We start from the raw sequence: 22,734 nt of genomic DNA, 5'->3' as shown, positions 1-22,734 counted from the left end.
AAATGAACAAATGTGACATTATTGAGAGCAACTTAGAAGCATTTAATATTAAAATCATGACGACATTACTGTTTATTGATAGGAATAGGAGATGGAGAATTTCAGCTAAGTCAAATTGCCAAATTATTAACTGATTTTGAGCAAGTAATTCCATTCCAGTATCTGCAAAACAGTTGAGAAACTGTGATGAAAATAAAATAAACTGTAGAAAAACAGTCCAGAGTCTCACTGGAAATAGACAGTCTACCATACTGTTGCATCTTAACCCAATGAAAAACAACAATGTCCTCTCTGCCTGAGGCTTATCATCAAAATTGAAACGATGAAGTAAAATTCTGGGGCTAACAAAAAGCCTCCTCTACCAGGCAAATACTTACTGCTTTGAAGTCAGCATAATCTAAATTTCTCAGTTATATACATGCAAGAATATTATCCCATTTGCTGACTATCTACTGACATAAGTCACCAAAAATATTTGGGATACAGTAAGAAACTACAATCCAATAATGAAGTCGGAGGTTTCCATACATATTAGCTTAAGTTATGAAAGTGTAACAGGAAACAGCTGACATTAGGGTCAAAATCAAGCCCTTCTGTGATATGTTTCAAATGCAGCTGAGAACACCTGAACTTTTTACACGAGCACTACAGACAGCATGACGCAAACTTAAGTTCCAAACATGCTTTTTGCAACAGTGTTGTAAATAGCTTTGCCCTATCATTACCAACAGTTCACTTATTTTGAACAGAGGGCTAGAAAAAACAGTTGCTGATTTTGTCAAGAAGTGATCAAGGCTAGGAGGCAAACAGTCCAAACTCTATTGCGCTTTAAGTGCAATAAAGTGCATCTGCTATTGTATTCAAAAGTTCAAAAGAACACAAAATCAAGTGGAAACCATGACTGCTTGCTAAGATGAGGAGATTTTTTCCTTTGAAACAGATATTATTCTGTACTGAAGGCTAAATTTGCATGGCTGCAAGAGAGAAAGATAGCCTGTCTACTGCATCGTGATAACCGGCAATGGAAACCACCACAGTTAATCCATTTTGCTCCATTTTGCCCCAGCAGTGGTGCGTGCCGACCGCATGGCATTTCAGCTGACAGACAGCGATTGCTTAACACCCCCTGAATCGCTTCCCGGCAACTGTGCAAAGGTTTCCAGTTGCAAAGCAGGAAAAGGAAAGCTGGGCTGACCTTACCCCTGTAGAATTCATCTGAAGAGTTTATTAAATATCATGCACCACTAATGACTCAAATTATCAAGTTTTTTATAAACTTATCAAGTTTTACCTTTGTATTTCCACAGCCCTCCTCTCTCAACTGCTGCTGCTCGTGTGTTGCTTGTTTAGCTCGGCTAGTCTGATGCAACCTGCATCTTTAGGCCTAAATCAGCTGTTTCTTTTCCATAACGCTACAAATAGCGTTACAGATTCATAATGGAAGTAGCTTAATAAAACCTGAAAAAGCACACAATAAACTGAGTGCGTAAAGCTCCCCACGTTTTTCTTCCTGATCTCTCTGCTCTAGCTTCTCTTGATACCACATACTATGATTTGGAAAGGTACTGATGTTTAAATGCAACCATACCCAAATTCCTCTAAAAAAATATTTCATCAATTGTTTATTAGAATAATCCGTTCTCTTATGTTTTAGATATAATAATTCATTTCAGGCAATACAGTATGTATGTCCCATAAATATGATTTATTTGCTTATTCAAAAAAGATGCCCAGAAAGTGAAAAAAGACAAAACAAAGCCAAGCACAATAAAATTCAATTACATATTAATTGATTTAAAATCTGATTTGTTTTTTTTCCTACCAAAAAAAAATAATCTCTGTAGCTCAACCAACATTTGAAATTATGCTTATAACTCTGAAAGATTGGTTTTGAATCTTTGAAATTTATTTACCATTTTTAAACTTGGCTTTTTAAAACAAAACATGATTAAGAGTAGGACAAAGTTATCATACACATGCAGAACAAAAAATTTTATTTTTTTTAAACAAAAAGAAGCAGGCAAGAAAAAAAAAGGCAGAAGAACAATTAATCTCAGACTACAAGTTTAATCTTTAAATAAAACAAGTATGTATTAGGCTTCACTCACCCACATGCTAACTAAGCACAGACTGATGGGATATTCAGAAGATACCACTGCGAGGTGAGGCAAACTACAAAGCCAGGAAGAAAACAGCTTATTGGACTACTTGGTTAACAGTATAGATGAGAACTCTGTGGACATCTACTGCCTATGGATGAGACTGCTGTAGTTAGATCACAATAACTACGTAATAAATGCTAGATTAGTGAAGGTGATAAACGTGCTAGATCAATGTATTGACCTATGGATTGGTTAAAAAGTTTTCAAAAACCTGTTAAACATATGCCCACTAAGAGGGTAAACAGTTACTCACAGATACTTAGTACTACACACATTTAGTCAATGAACAATTTACACAATATTAGTTATAGATGTTTTGGCTATAAACTAAAATACAGAAACAACAAAGATTTATGTTGACAAAGCATATTTAAATTGTAGTTCAGAACTTTATTGCTCATGAGATCTAAATACTGGATATTTTCAAACATCAGCATCGCTTCAGTACTAAGCATGGAGATACACTACTGCCAGGTTAGTAAAAACCAAAAATCAAGCATATTTTTTGACTGAATAGTTTATGAAGACCCCTCCAACTTTTTACTCCTGAAGAGAATTACAAAACAATCGCCCCCAAAATAATTTGTGCTTCAGTGTACAAACTTTGTAACTTTGAAAGCAAAGAAAAAAAATACTACTAAAACTTCCATAATATGCCCTATTATTTCAGTTTCCATTAGAAGTCCAATGTAATCTCTTTGTGGATTTCAAAAGGAGAAAATTCCTAGGCTAGAGCTGAGCCAGGAAGGGACTGCTACGTGAAACCCAAGAAGTTTTCCATCAGGACATGAAGCTCTTTGAATGACAATACTCTTAACAATCAAAGCACTTGCAGCCTGCAAAAATGTCACTGTATCTTGTAGCCAAAATTTAAATATCAAGGACCAAAATTTGTTGGATGAATTTGAATTTTATTTAGTATCAGAAATTGTGAATGTCTGCTTTAGGAAGACCAGGTTTCAAATATCAGTAAGCTGAAGAGACTGCAAAATAAGGTCCACCTCTCTAACCTCACTTTTGGCCAACAGAGAACTTAAAATGTTTCCTAGATAGTATTCTAGCTTGCCTTTTAAAAAAAACAAACCAAAAAAAAGGCACCAGCTTTCTACTTGAAGGTCAGAAAGAGAGAGCATCAACAGAAAATCATGTCTGGGATGCATGACAGTTATTGGAGCTGCAGTACTATCAGCATTTATATAATTCTAAAATTATTTTAAATATTTAAGATTGCAAGACACTCAAACTGACTGAGTGTACAGGGAAACACTGAACTTTTAACACTTTCTTCAAAGCTGGTATTTCAAGCGGAAGAAATAGATTTATTTTTTTTTAAATTTGTTACAATGGATCAAAAGGACTTTAATGTAACCACTTCAGCTGAAATGTAAGAATTTTTATTTTATTCTGTTTCTGCAAGTGCTAAATAAATATATATTCAAGGCCAGTGAAAGAAATAGAACACAATTCTTCCTCTCACTTTAATTCCTACATATTTCACTCAGCTGACCCACAAAGAGAGGGATTTGACTCCAGATACAATGTAGAGAAGACTATTATTGCAGTTTCTACCTTAATGAAAAATAGCTCCAATACATAAAATAGTAATACCAAAGAAATGTTTGTACTTGTATATTCTTCCTCTCTTTTGGGTCCGCTTCTCAAACACAAATTCGCCTTTCTGGTAAATAGACCAGGTGGTAAATAACAAGCAACTGTCACATAATAAGAAGTGTATTGAAACAAAACCAAAGTCCTTAAGACACTTTTTTTTGACCTGTTCTGACCCAGACTGAACCTGATGTATTTTGATGTTTTTTAAGTACAAAAATAAAGCAGGCTCTTAAAAAACACAACCACAAACCCCCAATCTTGTTAGGATAGTCACTTAAGACATAAAGTGTACATATCCCACTTCAAACACACGTATCCCAGGTGACTGAGGTAATCAGTTTTCTATTCTACAAGCCAAATGGCTCTTAGTTTTGCCACAGATTTTATCTCATGGCTGAAAAACATCTCGAGATATTTTTCAAGAAAACTGGTATGACTCCACAGAAACTTCTGAATTTAAGAAACTAATTTTGTGTCAGATTCATTTTTTGATTAGAAAATGAATCTGCAGAATAGCAGTGACAACTGAACCTGCTTTGTGCTGTTGTATGCACAGTTATCAGAAACATAGCTTCAATGATGATAAGAAATACTAGTTAAGAAAATATGCTTGCTTTTTTTCTCATTTTTGCTATATACTCAAACCTACAGCTGGAATTTAACATCCCACTGAAGAAGAGGAAAGGAGGAAGAAAAGGAGTTCTCTTGAATGTGGACACAGGGAAAAGCAGACTTAAAAGAAAGTTTCTATTTCCTTATTCTTGCAACCTAACCTCTTGCATAAATTTGGTTTACTTATATGACTTACCAACGGTCGAGCATCTTCTCGTTCTAGTATCTTCTGAGTCTGATCTGCTGGGAATTTCAGCACTGTTGTTATAACCTTGGCCATTGTCTAAAAAGAAACAGGTATTCTTTAAGTAATACAAAGCACTAAAATGCTTTGTAATATTTTAAAACGCATTTCATTTAAGACGACTGGATACTATTTTCAGTAATGTCAAATGAGTAATTACATTGTATATGCATGACATTATGCAAATTACATGAAAACCATGAAGCGTCTTCATTTCACATTGTCTCAAACTCCAGCTACTGTAAGACTATGTAAGTTGTAAGCTCTGTGTTATCCATGCTCTAACAACTGGTCCATTAATAAGACAATGTGCTGTTACAAATACTGCTCCTACCACATTTGTTCTCAGCGTGGCCTTTCTGAAAAGCACATTTCAGGTGAATGGCACCCGAGAGCGATTCAACTATACGGATTCAACTATATTTGCACCATCTGAATGTTTTGTAAAGAAATTAAACACTGAGAAAGTGGATCTAAATGTCAGATGTGGAACTCCAGTTGTGTAAATATTTTTAGCGGGTATACAGTAACCCCGTATTTAAATAGTGAATATTTAAACATCTTCAGACAGAAGATGCAAGAGTAACAAATCTCTGTGCAAAACAGGCAATGATTATTATTTCCATTTTATAAACAGATGAGTGGGAAACTCCAAAAGGCACAAAACAAGGTCCAGGTGACTTTTGCAGGAAAGGTCAAACAACTGCAGTGCAGCTCAGCACCAAGGTGATTGCTACAAAAGCAGTAACTGCTGCTCTTAAAGAATGTGGATGAGATAAGATTGCTCCTCTCAGTGTCTGCTGTTTATTACCAGTCTCACATGTGGAATGAAGAGGGAGGCCGCAGCAACAAAGCAGTCCTAGGACAAAAATGACTGCAGCTTAAAATGGAGAGGTAAAGCTTTAATGTGCAACAATTGTTTTAGTATATCAATTAATTAGGGATAGAAACCAAGTGAAAGCAAAAGAAACTAAACCCCGTTGAACACTTTCAGCTCAAAAACATTAACGTACCAATAGTTCCTATAATTAAGTAGGAAGTGCCTCTACTGCAGTTCCCAGATATACAAAGGAATGTGCTCAATGCTACAGACTAACATCACACTTTAATAACTTCTTTTGCCAAAAGCCTCATCACATTTATTTAGGGCTAAACAATTAGAAAGCACTGAGCTTACAATCTATTCAAACTCATTTTGACAGTGTTATCAAGGAAGTCCTCTCAACCATTTTCTACAGGACACAATGGCATGCAAATTTTAAAGAAAAAAACAGCTAACACTTGCAGGTACTCCGTGAAAGCATAGATATGTAAGTGCCAACTTAAATAGGGGCTATCTAAAACCTTCTTTCCTGAAAACATCGATTTTGTAATTTATCACTAGCAATGACTTGAAATTCTCCAAGTTTTTGATGTCACAAGGGAGATTTCTGAAGCAGAATTATTCAACACTATTCACAGTTGCATAGTTATAAATCAAAGTTACAAGGATCGCAGAACTTAGGATATTATGTTTAATATAGGCTGACCTTATCACTCTAATAGTCTATTCTGCCACTAAAAAATCCCTAATAACTCTTTAAGTCTGTGAGTAGACACACATACGTTCCTTTCTGTGCATCTCCGTATCTACCTATGGAAAGACCCTAGGGCTTTCCCAAACGTAACAACTAGTTCTGCTTTAAGAGATGAGTTGGCATTCCCATTTCTTTCTACGAGGTTGATGTGTTTAAATATGAAATCTCTGAAAATAATATTTTTACAATGACAATGATCAGCCCCCTTCACAATTCAAGATCTGCTGGTCAAAGGCAGAAACTCCAAAATCAAAGTTTTACCTTTTGTTTTATACCCCTTGTTTTTCTGCAATGCACAAGAGCGTGTCAAGGTGCCAGAAAAAGATCTGCATAAATTTACGATTTCCGACACATGTATTCCATTATATTGTTCCACGCACCTAGCTGTATCAACACACACATTTACTACAGACATACAAAACTTGGACTGATTTTCTGGCCACAGAGCACAATGAGCACCTCCAAACAGCACAGTGAATTTAGAAGTACAGCATCTAGGATTTCTGTGAGACTTAAGATTCAGTATGCAGTACAGCTGGACAGTAAAACTGTTCACGTGTCTGTAGAAAATATTGTTTTCTTTCACCTGGTAGTGTATATACCATTCCAGGTTCAAACATTCTGAATAAAGTGCATGCTTAGAAAAAAGCTGGCAATCTCATTTCATATATCCTGTCAAGGAAGAGGCAAAAAATAAAAAGTTGAATGGGAGGGCAAGCCCGTAAAATCCCCCAGTGAAGACATGCACACCGTGGTCAAACAGTTTACAAAGGATGTGATAGGGCAGGTTACACATTAGGACCAGAATTCCTGACTTTTAAATACCGAACCACTATCAACATTTCTCCTCTGCCTCTACTGCTGTAATACAACTGATACATTCATTAATGTCTCTACTTAATACAATCCCAGGATAATTTACCAGGCTGCATAAATGGCAATCCACCCTAGACAGTTTGCACAGATTCTTCTGAACTACGTTCAATAAAGGAAAAATTATGTCTATAGAGATCACTAACTCCAATGCTGAACCACCTTCAAGACATGGCATATAATTTGCACCATAAAGGGAGAAATGCACAGAGAAAGGCCACCTGAATGATATTACAAGAGAAAATTAGAAAAATTTGCTTTGTCTGGTCCAAGAAAGCAAAAGCTGAGAGAAAGGTATGTCTCTGCTGAGGAGGTAAATCTTGATACAGACCTCTTAACTTGAGGACTGTGTTGTGGAAAAAGTAAAAAATGTATGTTAATACTTTACTAACACACTTAGATTGTGTATTGATTTTATCGATCACATTGTCATTGCTCATGATTTTCCAGTGTAGCAGCATGAAACCAGTTTTCAAGACACAACTCAGTAAATTTTGTGATTATATTATACAATCCCTATGAGAGCAGACACTAAGCTCAGTGTCTTCCAGCAACACATCTAATGGTTGAAAGAAAACCAGCAGATGAAGTCAGCTGGGAAGTACTTATTGAAGCAAAAGTGAAGAGACCAAAGTATCTTCATATTTAGTAAAAATGCCAGCCTTCATTCCATTTTAATTTTCCACTAGTAAATACCAGTTCAGCTACAACCTTGACCATCTAATAATAGAGGACTAGACAATACCAATTAAAAATTGCTAAGAGGTAATCAAATTAGTATAAACATACAATAGAGAGAAATACAAACACATTCAATTTGAACAACACTTGTCATTCTCCCTTAACTATCTACATTTCACTTCCCAAAGCTAAACACTGCAGTCCTTTGACAATTATTTCTGCTGGTTGTTTGCTTAAATATACACTTCCCTTTTCAATCACATCAACTGTCAAACAATGTCTTCTCAAGTTATCATAGGAATGTTATCTTTTCTGATTTATTTTTTCTCCTCCCAGTATTCATTGCTTTTTAGGAGCCAGTGTGCAGGCAATGTTGCAATGGCATCTTCTGGTTAAATACAATGTAATCTCCAGGGTAAATAATCACATATCTATGTCTACAAACACATACGCAAATATAAATGCATAAAACCATAAATTTTGTTATACGTATTTATTCACAAAGCTTTTAATCAAAGCATTTGATTATGCACAGACAGAAGAGAGCTAAAGTCAACTTAGTTTAACACTGATTGCTGTTTGTTGCTGTTATTGAAGAAATCAAGTGCAAATTTTAGTACATCACTGTTAAAAGGGAAAAAGAATATCCTCACAACTAGATAATCCAAAGTTTTGAGGCACGTATAGTAATGTTTTGAAGATCAGTAAGAAACAGCCTTAATGCGTGAAAAAGATGTTTTAGATAAGGTTTTCTTGAATGCAAATTTGCTACGTCCATCAGTTATCTGCAGTAGTCGTCTGCAGCTGTCTCAAGACTTGTTTGAAGCTGAAATATTGCTGACATTTTTTTGCATTCACTCGTCTAAGTCCCTTACAATTCAAGATCATAACATCCAGTAATGTACGTGTTTTTCTTCAATGATTTCACTTGTTTGTTCTTAAAAGTAGGAGTGTCATCCGATGAGCCACAGGCTTGTGATCAGAAGGTAAATAGTGATTCTGGGTTTTCTGGATCAGGGATTTGTATTTTTAATAAAAAAGGAATTAATATCAAAGTGAAAAATGGGATAAAAAGAAAAAGAGGAATCCTATAAGAACAAGATGTCCTGCACAGACTAAGTTTCATTCTGTACAGAGGATAATGAGAACAATGCTAATTAACATAGAAACCGCCACAAAACCCCTTTGCTTAATAGTAGTCCGAGTTGAAAGCAGGGCAAGAAAGAATGGAAGAACTCCAGGAGGAGAAACAAAACAAATAGAAAAAATTCAGCCACATAGCACTTACCATCCAAGAAAAATGTTTGTGTTATGACATACTCCTTTTGAACCTGGTCAGTTTCTAAGCATCAGTATTGTTACAAGCTTGTAAAATTCCAACTTAAGAATGATTTCACAAGCTTGCAACATACAAGAAGCCTACTGTGCATTTTTTCACTACTTTTAAGAGTAAATTAACACTACCTAGAGAAGGTTTATAGATTTGGGAGCCCTATGGAACATTTTTAAGCAACAATTAAATAGGTATTTCAACATCTTCAGAGCTACGGACAAACTTTTATTTAATCCCCCTGTTACCTACCATCTTTGTGTTAAGATGACATCAAAAGAGCACTTTCGCTAATACTGTACGAACCAGCTTTCACAGTACATTAAGCTTCACCAACAACAGGACTTTATCCAATAAATACACACCTACCTATAAAGGCTTTTGTCTTCACAGGTACATCAGTGACAGAATGACAACCCCCCTTCCCCCTGCCAATCATAATAGTATACCGAAAAAGTTTTTAAGATACAGATCATGCCTCTTCGGGGAAAAAAAACATGAAAGCCTATTAAACCCTCTGTCAGTAATTAACAGAATATAACGAATCACAAGCACATGGTACTTCAAATCTACAGTGCAAGGATCTTAACCTGTATTCTAACCCAAATCACATGTCAAACATATATACAAATTTCCATACCTTAGTTTCACGACCCATCATATATTCAAATAGCACTTTCCTCAAGTATTCAAACTCAGTAGGCTCCCCAAAGAGGGAAACGTCGGTATGGTGAAGGTTTCCATCTGTGTAAACAAAAATAAGAGAATATTTATACTGACAGTCAGTCTCATGAATCTAAGTTTCACCAACGGCATGACAATGAACAAGTACAAATGCCAGATTCTGCACCTGGGACAGAGAAATAGCAGTTGCAAAGGGGTTTGGAGGTGCTGTTTGCCAGGAGGCTCAGCAGCAGCCAGCAGTGTGCCCTGGCAGCCAAGGGGGCAAACCCCACCCTGGGGTGCATCAAACACAGCATAGCCAGCCGCTCACAAGACGTGGTTATCCCGCTGTCTTTAGCGCTGGTGCAGCCTCACCTTGAGTGCTGTGTGCGGTTCTGGGCCCCACCATTCATAAAGGCTGTGAAGGTCCTTGTCTGCATCCCAGGGAGGCACCCAAGCTGGTGAAGGGGCTGGAAGGCATGGCCTCTGAGGAGCGGCTGGGGACATGGGGCTTGTCTAGTTTGGAAGGAAGGAGGCTGAGGGGTGACCTCACCGCTCTCTGCAGCTGCCTGAGGAGGGAGGTGGAGAGGGACGAGCTGAGCTCTGCTCCCTGGAACCCACTGCCAGGGTGTGTGGGAATGGTTCAAAGCTGCATCCATCAGGGGAGGTTTGGACTTGGCATGACGAAACATTTCTTTAGTGAGAGGGTGGTCAGACCCTGGGACAGGCTTCCTGGGGAGACAGGTGATGCCCCACGCCTGTCAGCGTTTGAGGCATGCGGACAGTGTCCTCAATACCACGTTTTAACTTTTGGTCTGCCCTGGCGTGGTCAGGCAGTGGGACTAGATGATCGCTGTAGGTCCTTTCCAAGCGAGCTGTTCTACTGCCTGCACTCTCCATGAGTCAGATACCAATGGGACTGTTGCTTCGCTGAAAAGCCGGGGGGGGTTCAGCTCCAGAAACACTTCCCAAGGACACATAGCACAAAATTGACAAGCAGGAAGAGGCTATTATTTTTATTTCTGTTGTTCTGAATCTCTTTCAGAGCCGATGGTCACAAGGAGTGACACAATGCGCATGTGCAGCCAGGAGCAGGCTGATGCGTTCCTCAGTTTAGCTTGCAAAAGCATCCCTTGCCGTCTGGCAAAGGCACGGAGCTGCAGAAAGTAGCAGCAGGTACCCAGGCCAAGGAGTCCCAGTTTGCTGAGGAATGACAACGTGAGGGATGAGGATCAACCCCACATGAAAGAAGAAGAGGAGGTGGTGCGTGGAACTGTGGGGTATTGCCCCAATTATGGTACGTAGTGACGACAAACATTTTTGTCTTCGGAAACGTGCTCCGCCGCTGTGCTTCTTGGCCAGGGATGCACGGGAAGCGCCCTCGTGCCTGCCCTGCGCTTGCCTTGCAGGCAGGGAGAGCTGACAAGGGGCAGCTCCTGATGGGGCAGCGAGCCTGGAGCCCTGCCAAGCAGAGGCTGTTCTGCACAAGCGAGAAGCCCTGGGGAAACGGAGCCGAGGGCAGAGCAGAGCTGGCTCCTGCCAAGGCTTGTGATGGGCAAGAGAGCCAGAGCGCCAGGGCACGGGGGTGCCTCGGAGGTGCAAGTGCAGCAGGCGAGAACCTGGCCGAAAGGGCTCGGAGGAGCCCTGACAAGGGGCTGTGCTCGGTGCGACAGAGGACAAGAAGCAACTCCTGGGGGGACCACACTGGGCCCCCCTCCCTGGGAGCCTCGAAAGCTTCCTCCCCCCGGGTGCGGGGCACGAGGGCCACCTTCGTGGAGCACGAGCAGCGGGCACCCAGCCAGAATGGCCCAAAGGAGCCCTGGCCAGGGGCCCTGCGCGGTGCTGCAGAGGCAGGCAAAAAACCCCCGGGGCGGGACGCTTGGTAGCCCACCGCGGGGGAAAAAAAGCCTTCCTCCCCCCAGCTGCAGGGCACGAGAGGCCACCTTCGCGGTGCACGAGCAGCAGGCGGTGACCTGGCCCGAGGGACCCGAGGAGCCCTGACAAGTGGTCGCGCTCAGTGCTGCAGAGGAAGGCGAAAAACCCCCGGGGGCCAGTGCCAATGTGCCCCGGGGGAAAATTCCTTCCTGACCCCAGGCAGCGCTGGCGATCGGCTGTTCCCTGAGCATGTGAGCGGGACCGGCCTCCTCGTCCCGCGGGCCAGGCACGCCTCCCGGGAGATGCCAAGCCTCTCCCTCTGACCTGGAGCCATCGCAGGGGCTTCCAAGAGTGACCAAATGCCCCCGGCCCGAGCTACTCAGGGGGCAAGACTCCTGCTGGCACCTGATGGGACACCAGTGGGTGCTCCAAAGCTCCGGGACCCCTGGCAATACCGCTGCATCTTGTTTCTTACGGCTGCTGCCCCTGGCTCCACGGGGATGAGGACGGCGAGCCCTGCGGCGCTCCTCAAGAAGGCATTCCCGTGGTGTTGCCACCGCTGTCCAGCTGAGAAGGCCCGACAGCCTCGGGCACCCCCAGGGGTGGGTGGTTCTTCTCCTCTCCTGAGGGGCTGCTGTCTGTCCCCAAAGGCTGAAACAACATCTCCACCCATCAGATGGGCTTTGGCCGTGGCCCTGCCGGGAGCTGCCCTTGCAGCGGAGAAGCTCCAGCAGCCTCGTCCAGGCTCCAGGCTCCCTCCCTCAGCCCCCAGGGAATTCCATGATTCCCTCGAGGGCTCCCTCTCGGGTGTCTTCAGGCCGGTGCCAGGCCAGCTCTGGCAGGGGGACCCGGGACGATGCCCCTTTTATACTCCCCCAGGGCACTGTGACAGCGCGTTGCCGGGTGACGGCGCTGTGACATGGGGTAACACGGGGGTGACAGTTGCCCCATGCGCAGCCCCACCCCCGCCCAGCACCCTTGGGAGGAAGGGCTCTGGGGTGCCGGCCCCGAGGCAGCCCCTGTGCCCAGGAGGCCCGGGGGGCTGTCCCTGCCCTCAGTGGCCATGCACGGGGCACAGCTGATGGGCGTCCCTGTCAATTCAGCTGGATGCCCATACGATCTCAAGGGCATTTGTACTGTGTACGCTCATTTCTGTGGGGAGATGCGAGAGGCGACAGACAGGCTTTTGGTTCCCTCTGCATGAAATTTGCAGAGATGTAGAAAGAACGCACAGAATTTCCTCACCATTCCTTACTGATGCACCAAGGGACATTTGCTCCTACCCTGCTCGTGGTGAGGTCATCCTGTTGGAAAGGGACGTCCCAGATGTGACTTCTTTCTTGACCATATTTTTCCTTGCACTTCTGAGTGGTCAGTCCCTGGACAGGCTTCCTGGAGAGGTGGTCGATGCCCCACGCCTGTGACTGTTGAAGGGGCATTTGGACAATGCCCTTAATAACCACGCTTTAGCTGTTGGTCAGCACTGCGAAGCGGTCAGGCAACTGGACTCGATGATGGTCGTATGCCCCTTCCAGCTTAAATATTCTGTTCTCTTCTCTTGTCATTTTCTTCCTACCTCCTCCTTTCCCTACCAGTGCGTGCTGAGGAAATCTCTGCTGCTTTTTCTTCCCAGGCCTGCCCACGCAGAAGGGACTGAACGGGCAGTTGTGTCCCAGCCTGGGCATTACCTCCGTCACGTTGTGGGCAGGGGACATGTACCTTCGGATGGGGGTAGGGCTGTGGATCGTCTCCAGATCATCTGACCATCCAGACAAATTTGGAAAGAGCAGGTGTGACGGGTGGCTTTTGAAAGGGTTCTGTGTTCATCCAGTTTCACTGGGTTTCCACAGGATGGCAAAACCCTCCATCTCTGACCCTGGGGAGGCTGAGACCAAGCCCTCAGTCTGAAGCAGGACATGCTCCGCAACCAAATGGCTGCAAACCCTTGTGAGGTGAGCAATACCTGCTCATTTCCCTGTGCATTTCCTTGTACTCATTTTAAGAAATGCCTGAGATGTTTTCCTTGGAAAAACAAGGTAAACCTCAAGATCCTGAGAACAGCAGTACTCCCTCAGACGTCCATGGCCTAATACTCTTGTCTTCGAAGTGGCCAGCTGTAAACATCATTAGAAGGAGAGCCCACAACCAGTGCGGGTCTACTTCTGCCAGGGTCCTGGGGGTGCTCATAGGCCTCAATGGCTGGGACCAGCCTCTCCTGGGACCCCCAGTGCCCCCATCTCCTGCCAAGGGTGCAGGGGACATAGCTCAGCCTGGGCCCTTCAGTCCCTGCCCGGGCCATGCTGTAGGTGTGCCCGTGCCTGCCCCTGTCTCCTGGCTGGGCCTGGGCCCTGCCCTGAGGAGCTGCTCTCCTGCAGGGACCCCTCAGGCCTCCGTCACAGCTCGTCACGCAGAACTCCAGGCACAACGTGGCGTAACGCTTCTGTTCTGTTGTGTTGTATTCCTCACACTCACCACGAGTCAAATACCGACGAGACTTATTTGGCTGATATGCACAGGGGTTTTCAGCTCCAAAAATGCTTTCAAGGACACATATCACAAAGGTTACAGGCGGAAATTGGATGATATTTTATTGATTACTGTGTCAGAGCAAGCAGTCTTGCAAAGGAACTCTAATCACAAGAAGAGAAATGCCCAGACATGTAACACAAGAAACGTCTAATCTAATATTTGTATTGTTAAAATTTTAAAGAGTCATAAAATGTGTATTTAATTAGCCAAGACAAATGGACAATTCCTCCCCACCCACTTTCAAGTGCCACTGCCTATACCACTCCCCCTAGGGATAGAGAAAGCTTTAGAACTCTGATATAGAGTTCTTTTACCTGTATGACAGAAAACCAAGCATAAAACAAATGCTGCATGATTTGCCCATCTGAAATCACACAGCAGCTCTATTGTAACAGACAAGATAAAACAAGGATGTCATAAAATATTACAGAGGTGTTTTAAAGGGATTGACATTTTAATGAATTGTCTAAACCAAAGCATGTTTTCCAAACAAATGAAAAATGTGTATGAACTTACCTCTATATGGTGTTCCAACTGATGTGACATACATATTCTTCTCATAATTTTTCAGACGGTCTTCCAGGACATGAATCTAAATACAGAACAGTCAACATGATCAACTGTGCTCACAAGCATCTAAAATAAGCATAATTGTAACAGTTTTCAGCTAAACATCATCTCCCTCTACGAAAGAGAAATACATTTGCCTTTTAAGGAAGAAAAACATTAAAAATTGTGTCATTAAAAACTTATCCCTAAACTACTTAAGGAAATGTGTCTACATGTGTATATACACATAAGAATATAGCATGTTATGCATATTAACATATTTATATACACATATACTCCTCTATTTTATACACATAAACATACATAAAAAAGAAAACATAACAAAAATTGTACTTAACATCAAAAAAGGTTTAGTATATAAAAAAAGATCCATGAAATGCACCATTCAGTTTCACTATGCAAACATTTTGCTAACATGTATCACAAGCAATGATATTTTCATTCTCAGGGGTTAGAGGAGTACTTTGGAAAACACAGAGATCTTCCGAGAGCAAGTATGAGTCAAAACTACTGTACATGCCTATTATTTCCACAGTGCCTCTGTGGAGATGTGCTACATCATCACTTGAACAAACAAAATATTGCAAAGACAAAGTATTGAACAAGAACACCTTTCACTCGCGCAAACGGCACTCTTACCTGCTCTTTGAACTCCTGCTCTTTCAGTTTTGAGTCATTGACCAGGGTTGTCTTCTGTGCAAGCTGTGCCTGAAAGAACAGCCACATACAGAAACAATCAAGAAACTGCTGAGGATATATATCATAGGCACCTTTTCAATAAACCTCTTTCTCCTTTTAAAACACAGACTTCTGAGTGTTATTTCTGCTTTCAAACTGCTGTGAAACAATTATCTACAGAGCAAAATCAATAAAATTTAAGACTTACCTGAAGATCTGTTATTGTGACCTAGAACAACAACAAAAAAATTAAGATTAAAATGTATGAAAAATAGTGAGTATATCAAGCACTGGACACGGGTAAAACAAGAAATAAATCACCTTTTTTCAATCTCCTAGTTGTGACACTATGTTAACTAAGGATGATACACATTGAAACGACCAAATCACACATACACTTGTATAAATAGTCCCATAAATAGTTTAACTTATTTGTGTTGACAGTACATAAAGTTTAGATATTTAAACTATCTCATTTGATTCCATAAGACAATTATTATAAATATAACTTCAAGAACCTTGTGTTTCCAAGTCTTTACAAAATGCATATTGGAGATGAATGATAACTGAATGAGTATGAAGCACAAGCCAGAAAACCCTAACAACTATTAATACTACTCACAATATTGTACCTTTTTCTTTAATTCTCCAAGTTTCATTTGGAAATCTGAACGTTTATCTTAGAATAGCTTCAGTTTAAGAGCTTCATGAGCTCTACATCTTGCAAAGATAGCAATGTTTATGAAGTACAGAAGCAATTTCAAGCTTAAATGTCTGTCTTTCCTTGTTGCAGCTCTAAGGAAAATAATGCTCTAGTACTCATGGGTATAGCTCAAGGTTGTAAAATAATTTTAACATCACATATTTTGTGTGTGTTTTGGGGTTTGTGTTTTTTGGTTTGTTTGTTGGTTTTTTTTCAAAGTTAACCTGAACCTTAACACAGAAGTGGTACACACCACTTGTTTCTTCCCGAGCCTCTTTGGAATTGTGCTGAGAAGGGAAGCTATTCCCCACCTCTGTAGATTCATAAAACCTGTGGGTTTTCCTACACTCTGATAACAGAATATAGAGGAAAATCATTCCTCTACCGATCTCAAACCTGTAAGTGCAATTCTTGCTTCTGAAGAGCTTAATCATCTGACCACACACTTGTTTTCTCATGAAGAGACAGTTTCTGACATTTGTATATCCCAACACTAACACTTAAGGATGTCAGTATTTGCCAACTGTTTATCACAGTCAGAAAAATACTGTTCAAATGTATAGTTATGCTTCATGTCAAAGCAGACATGCTATGTGTGATGTTTGGCCTAGGTTGACAACAAGCATCACAGCAGGTTTTGTAAGACAAACTTCTGTGACCCAGGGGACTCCAAATTTAGAAAACAAATCAATTGCCCACAAAAAGTTGCTAATAGTCAACAGAAGACTTCTGAGTTGTTTTACTACTAGTACTAAGGGAAAAAAATTTAAAAAAGAGAGAAAAAAATGTTACAAAACAAAAGAGAAATAAGGCACACCAAAAAATACCATGACAAATTAAGATGACAGAATGCATTAGAATGCACATGTGAAATCCAGATGTAGGTGTGGACACTTCTGCTCAGGTATGTGGACAAGGTCTACAGGCCCCCTCCAATTCTCTCGTCTAGCTCCGTCGTGTTGCAAATATATGCTATTGTATCAGTTTTAAATGTATGCTATTGTACCAGGTAATAGAAAAATTAGTTTCATATATATATAAATATATATATATAGGACAGGCAATGGATAAGTTAAGACATTAAGAAGAACATTTCTTAATTTCTTAACCCTCTTAATTTTAAAGGAGGAAAAAAGGAAAACTACCTCCTGGCCGCAGAACAGACTGCATCAAAGAGTGAGAATCCAATCCTGAAATACTGACAAAACAATAAGTGGAAAGCCCACTTACAACAGTCCAAACATTTGAGCTTTGACTGGAATGGAGGATGTACCAGGAGCTATCTGCATGTTCAATAGCACAGTCAGACTACTAGAATAGTAATGCTGTTTTGAGATTCAGTCACCATTGCGAATAGGATGAAATATGCAATTCACATTCAGTTAAATCAGAGCTGTACAAAAGAAAGCTTGTTATCCATTTGCTGTATTTGAATTTAGTTGGAATTCTCAAAATTTCTTAAGAAAGCTTGATGCCTGTACGGCAGCAAAATCATGTATATTTAACTGTCATAAACTCACCAAAAAATCCCATTGTTATTCTGCAATCACTTCATACCTGGATGCTATAACTGCGCTTCAGTACATGCACTACCACACAACCTGGTTTTCCTCCCCCTCAAATGAGACATCATTTATTCTTTAAAACAAAGCTATTTACCAGCAATGGAGTTCTCTCAGCTGGTTTATACCCACCACAAGTGGAAAAACTCCTTTTGAGTTTCCCCAAAGTCTGCCATGGAAATACCAAGGAGTGGAGAATTGTGGACAAGATTCCAAAGACAGGCAAAATTAGCTCCTTATTTTGTTTATTGTAAGCAGATTCATCTTTACGTAGAGATGTAATATTTGCAATATTCAAATATTTTACAGCTCTATGTTACCATTGCAAACCTGTGCGATACACTTCTGGGAGGAACTGAGAAATACATCAAATACCATTGCTGGTATATAGATTTGATGTAACTTTCACGACCTATCAGTGAATATGTAATCCCGAAGATGCATGCACAATATGATGCTAAATGACTACCTGTATTTATAGAAAACTTCTGTAACAAAGTAAGTAGTGAAACAGTTAATAAGTAAGTCCTAAAGGTAAAGTACTCTTCATACTTTTCAGAATCATGTTTTAGGGTTCAGGAGATTCTTAAAAGAATCTTCCTCCAGATAATAAGTTTATGCAAGATTGTCATCAGTGGGTGGATAAGGGTTGATTAAAAATACACGGCAGTTTGATACAAGTATTTCTTCTTTTCCTGTTATGAAAGCAACACTCATGTCATGGAACAGTTAATAAAAGTAATATAAAGGGTGTTGTAAGCAAGGCAGAAGAAACAAACATTAGGACAGCGAGGTAATTTGTACTGTAAGTTTGTAGTATCAAATAAAAACATTTAGTATCCCCATTGCTTCCTGTTGTCAAAATAAAAAAAAATAAAAATGAAGTTAATATGAACTCTCACCAATGACCCAATACCTCATATAATTTTCCTCTTTTTAGTGTAATAATAAGTAGTAATATTTTCATCAAAGAATTCATCAAACTAAAACATAGTCTCAGAAAGACAAAAGCACGTACTCCGTCTTCTTTCAATGAAGACCTCTCTATCCATAATTGATATATTCAAGGCACTACTTCAGAGCCATTTGGAATTTGAATTTTAAAATATTATGCTAAAAATGACCCAATGTGATTTCCTTTCCTTCTAAAGGGCTTCCAGTAAACATAAAGAACACATGTAGAGGGACCCTCCCCTCCCCAATAACCACAACACAAACAGACTTTTTAACATGCCATTCAAACAACGTAGTATCAAACACTGCAGATCCTAAAGAGGTTCACTTTTGAAGAAGTTAATGTCTAAAAGAATAGAAACTTTACGGGAAAGTGAAGGCCAGATATATAAATTAAAACAATTAAGAACAAACTAAAGAATTTTATGAAGACTAAGCATTTCATACCTAAACATATAAAAATAAATGTTAGTGCCAGCTCACTTTTTCACTGTTCCAATGCTCCTCTTCTGCCAGCCTTTGCTTGTATTCCTTTTGCAAGTTTTCTAGCTGTGCTTGTAACTCATGAACTTTTGCTGTCATCTCCTCTTCACGAGCCTTGAAAATACAGGGGCAAAAAAACCCTACTTACACAATTAATCATCTAACCATTCAAAATCTTAACTACAGTGGACAGAAAGCAATAAACAAAAGAGTTATGCTATATACAGAAGAATATGCTTGAAATTCAGTGTAAAGGTTAGTTACGCTACAAGGCTATAGAAAAGAACAAGAAACAAACACAGGAGCTTAACCAGATTTTGCAGGCCTCCAACAGTTAAGATTACATAGTTAGAATTACAGTTAGTTCTTTGAAAAATTTTTTTTTTAAAAAGAGCCATTTCTATCAGGCACTAAACCAGCATTTGAATTACTACTGGAGTATGTGCTTCGTTGTACGACTTTCATGAAAGGAACACACAATGATACAGAATCACTTCCTATACTATGGAAGTGACAAGGACTTAAACCCTTTCCTCAGCCATTTGCACAAAGAAGTTCCTAAAAAAGTTTTAAGCACATTTTCAGAAACAGTAACTTCCCATTCACAAGGGTTTGGAGGGCACTGTGCAGCATGGATGAAAGAAGCAGTGGCAAGAACGGCAGGGAGGAAATGAACTTTTCCTGTATATTTTATGACAGTGTGAACAGTAAATTTAGAAGAGAAAAATACAATGACCTAAATCCTAGTAACTTAACCCACCTATATGGCACTGTACAGAAAAAATTATTTTTTAAAATTGTGTCCCCTCTGGCCTTTTTGTGAAATAGCACATTAGGGAGCTTATAAAACAGCACTCCAGTTCAAAGTGCACGTCTCCGCTGCTGAACTAAAGTAAAACCCTAGTTTCACTCACGCTAACCACCCAGGGCAGCGAGCTGCCTGCTCTGCTATGCAGTAGTACTTCAGATTAAATTAGTACAATTAATCAACTATGCAAACAGACGGCACACTGCATGGAACAGAACCTTACTTCAAGGGTTATAATGCTAATCTGGACAGAGCATCAGAGAAAGGAGCTAGAGCGTGAGGCTGGCCCACAAGCACTGTATTTAAATCCGTCAAAGAAACAACACACCATGACCACCACCTCAACTCCAGTAAAGCTTAAATTTAACTCGCTCACTTTCCTCATTTCAATCTGGAAGACAAACTTCTGCCGGTTTGTATCCCAGAACAGTGTGGCCAGCAGAAGCAGGGAAGCAATCATCCCCCCATGCCTGGCACTGGTGAGACCACACCTGGAATCCTGTGTTCAGTTTTGGGCCACTCACTGCTAGAGGGATGCTGAGGTGCTGCAGCGTGTCCAGAGAAGGGCAACAGAGCTGGGGAAGGGTCTGGAGCTCAGGTCTTATGAGAAGTGGCTGAAGGAACTGGGGGTGCTTAGTCTGGAAAAAAGGAGGCTCAGGGGGGACCACATTGCTCCCTTACAGCTACCTGACAGCAGGCTGTAAGGCAGTGGGGGTCGGTCTCTTCTTCCAGATAACAAGGGACACGACAAGAGGAACCGGCCTCAAGTTGCACCAGGGGAAGTTTCGAGTGGATATTAGGAAAAATTTCTTCACTGAAAGTGTGGTCAGGCATTGAAACAGGCTGCCCAGGGAGAGGGTGGAACCATCATCTCTGGAAGCCTTTAAAAAACATGTAGATGCAGTGCTTAGGGACATGGTTTAGTGGTGGACTTGGCAGTCTTGGGTTAAAAGTTGGACTTTATGATATTTTAAGGGTATCTTCCAACCTAATTATTCTATGACTCTATAACCTATCTAACTTCTATTGAATGACCAGAGTTAGGGCTTAATTTTTAGAATTCTTTCATGTTCATAAAACACAGAAACAAATGTTTTAATTGCAAGCTAGGTCACCACACCTATTAAGTGTAATTCAAGAAGTAAGATCTATACCAGTAAGAATTAGTTTGTCTAGATGAGCAATGAGAAAAGGGGAAGAGTTATTTCAAAATGTGTGCAGTCACATCACTTTTCAGAAAGATACCTCAAGGATTTCTTCATATTTTTTCACAGTTCTTTTCAGATCATCGTCTTTTTCAGCAATTTTTTTGTGCAGCTGTGTTGTCTCTACATGGTGATTTTCTATCAATTCAGTCTCTACCTCCTGAGCTTTACCTGTAAAAGAAAAAGTCAGGCCATATTAAAAAAAACATATTTATTTTGTTAAATTATGCCAGAACAGTATTTTAAAAAGCTTAAAGACAACTGTGGAAAGCATCCGTAAGGACAAATTGTTAAGAATATTCATTCTTCCTCACTGTCAGTGACAATTAAGTCACTCAATCCCAACATATATGAAGTTTGTTGTCTGCAGTTTGGTATCTGAAGCAATTTTTTCTACCCGATGCTGGAACTTTTAGAGAAAATTTAAGATCACAACCAATACTTATCAACTAATTCTATCTCGAGAAGTGATTGAAACATCTGCAAATCTTCAGAAATTCCTCACTTGTAGGGGTACTTCCAGTAACTGTTGAGTCAAAAGATACTTTCAGCTCACTTCTTCAACCTCCAACTTACCCTGTGGTGGCAAGAGATGGACAGAGAAGCTGAAATATGCTGTGCTCTAGTTCTAATCACATGGTAGAGCAATCTGACACCATATCCAGCTGGTACCTGTTAGTAGTTAGTGTGAATGAAGTCTGCAAGATGCAGCTAAGAAAATGCAATTCTGATTCCCAGACGGACTGAAGTTTCTCTGAAAGGCACCCTTCAGTGCCATATAGTTAACAACGGAGCATTAAAGGTTTGTCCTGCTGAAGCCAAAGCAGTATTACAATGAAAACCTCACAATGTACTTTCACCTCTAAAACTCTACTCCCTTTTCCTTTTGAATTTATAATAAAAAGATAGGTACCTATGGCTATCACAGGTAACTCTGCAATGACAGATACGGAGTGCTAGATCAAAGAACCACTCTGCAGGGTAAGGAAGAACACCTACATAGGGGTTTTCCTAACTGCTACAATTAACATTTATACATTACTTCTTGAGCAACAAAGGCAAGTTCTTTCCCTGAGTTCTCAAGGCAGTAATAAAACATGCTGACTTTATCAAAGTCCCAGGTAAAACCCCTTCCTCAAAACATCTGAAGATCTGGTTTTCTGGCTATTTTACTGATTACACTTATATTAGTATTTCACTTACTGATAGCTTCTTTTACTGCTGTTTCCAGTTCTCTTTCTTTTTGAGCCAGCTGAGTATTGAACTCTCTCATTAATTGCTTTAAGGTGGAGTTGTGCTTTAACTCAATGTCTTCTTGTTCACATCTGTAAATAAAAAATAAAAAAAATTACAGTGAGGAAATAAAATGTTTAAATAGAGTGCAAGAACAATTTAGCAAGGTAGGAGATCTGGGAATTTCTCCAAAACTATTTTAGAATGGGATGGGTTTGAATTATATGAATTCTGTGGGATTCAGGGAGGCTCTTTTGTTTTCCTCCTATTGAATTCACCTGGAAGGCATAGGTGTTTCATTTAAAAAACAGCCCAGAACTAACCCTTCCAAAAGACAGGGAATTTCTGGTGAAGAAGATTAAGAACTGGAAGTAAAGAACG

General features: G+C 40.4%; 1 protein-coding gene across 4 annotated transcripts in view; it reads right to left on the bottom strand.

Moving 5' to 3' along the window:
• Positions 1–2,167: 2,167 nt before the first annotated feature.
• GOLGA4 (golgin A4) overlaps positions 2,168–22,734 on the bottom strand; it is a 75,242-nt gene continuing 54,675 nt past the window's right edge. For all 4 annotated transcript variants that reach the window (XM_037384760.1, XM_037384758.1, XM_037384761.1 and 1 more), the window contains 9 exons: positions 22,324–22,445; positions 21,161–21,291; positions 19,108–19,221; positions 15,614–15,634; positions 15,367–15,435; positions 14,674–14,749; positions 9,731–9,834; positions 4,582–4,668; positions 2,168–2,250 (listed from right to left, as the gene is read on the bottom strand). In XM_037384760.1, the coding sequence (XP_037240657.1) occupies positions 2,197–2,250; positions 4,582–4,668; positions 9,731–9,834; positions 14,674–14,749; positions 15,367–15,435; positions 15,614–15,634; positions 19,108–19,221; positions 21,161–21,291; positions 22,324–22,445 (778 nt within the window). In that variant the 3' untranslated portion in view covers positions 2,168–2,196. The remainder of the gene's footprint in view (positions 2,251–4,581; positions 4,669–9,730; positions 9,835–14,673; positions 14,750–15,366; positions 15,436–15,613; positions 15,635–19,107; positions 19,222–21,160; positions 21,292–22,323; positions 22,446–22,734) is intronic.

Source organism: Falco rusticolus, chromosome 4, assembly GCF_015220075.1.
Source record: "Falco rusticolus isolate bFalRus1 chromosome 4, bFalRus1.pri, whole genome shotgun sequence".
In the NCBI taxonomy this organism is placed as follows: Eukaryota; Metazoa; Chordata; class Aves; order Falconiformes; family Falconidae; genus Falco; species Falco rusticolus.
The sequence above is the reverse complement of the archived record's forward strand: the minus strand, read 5'-3'. Positions and strand labels throughout refer to the sequence as shown.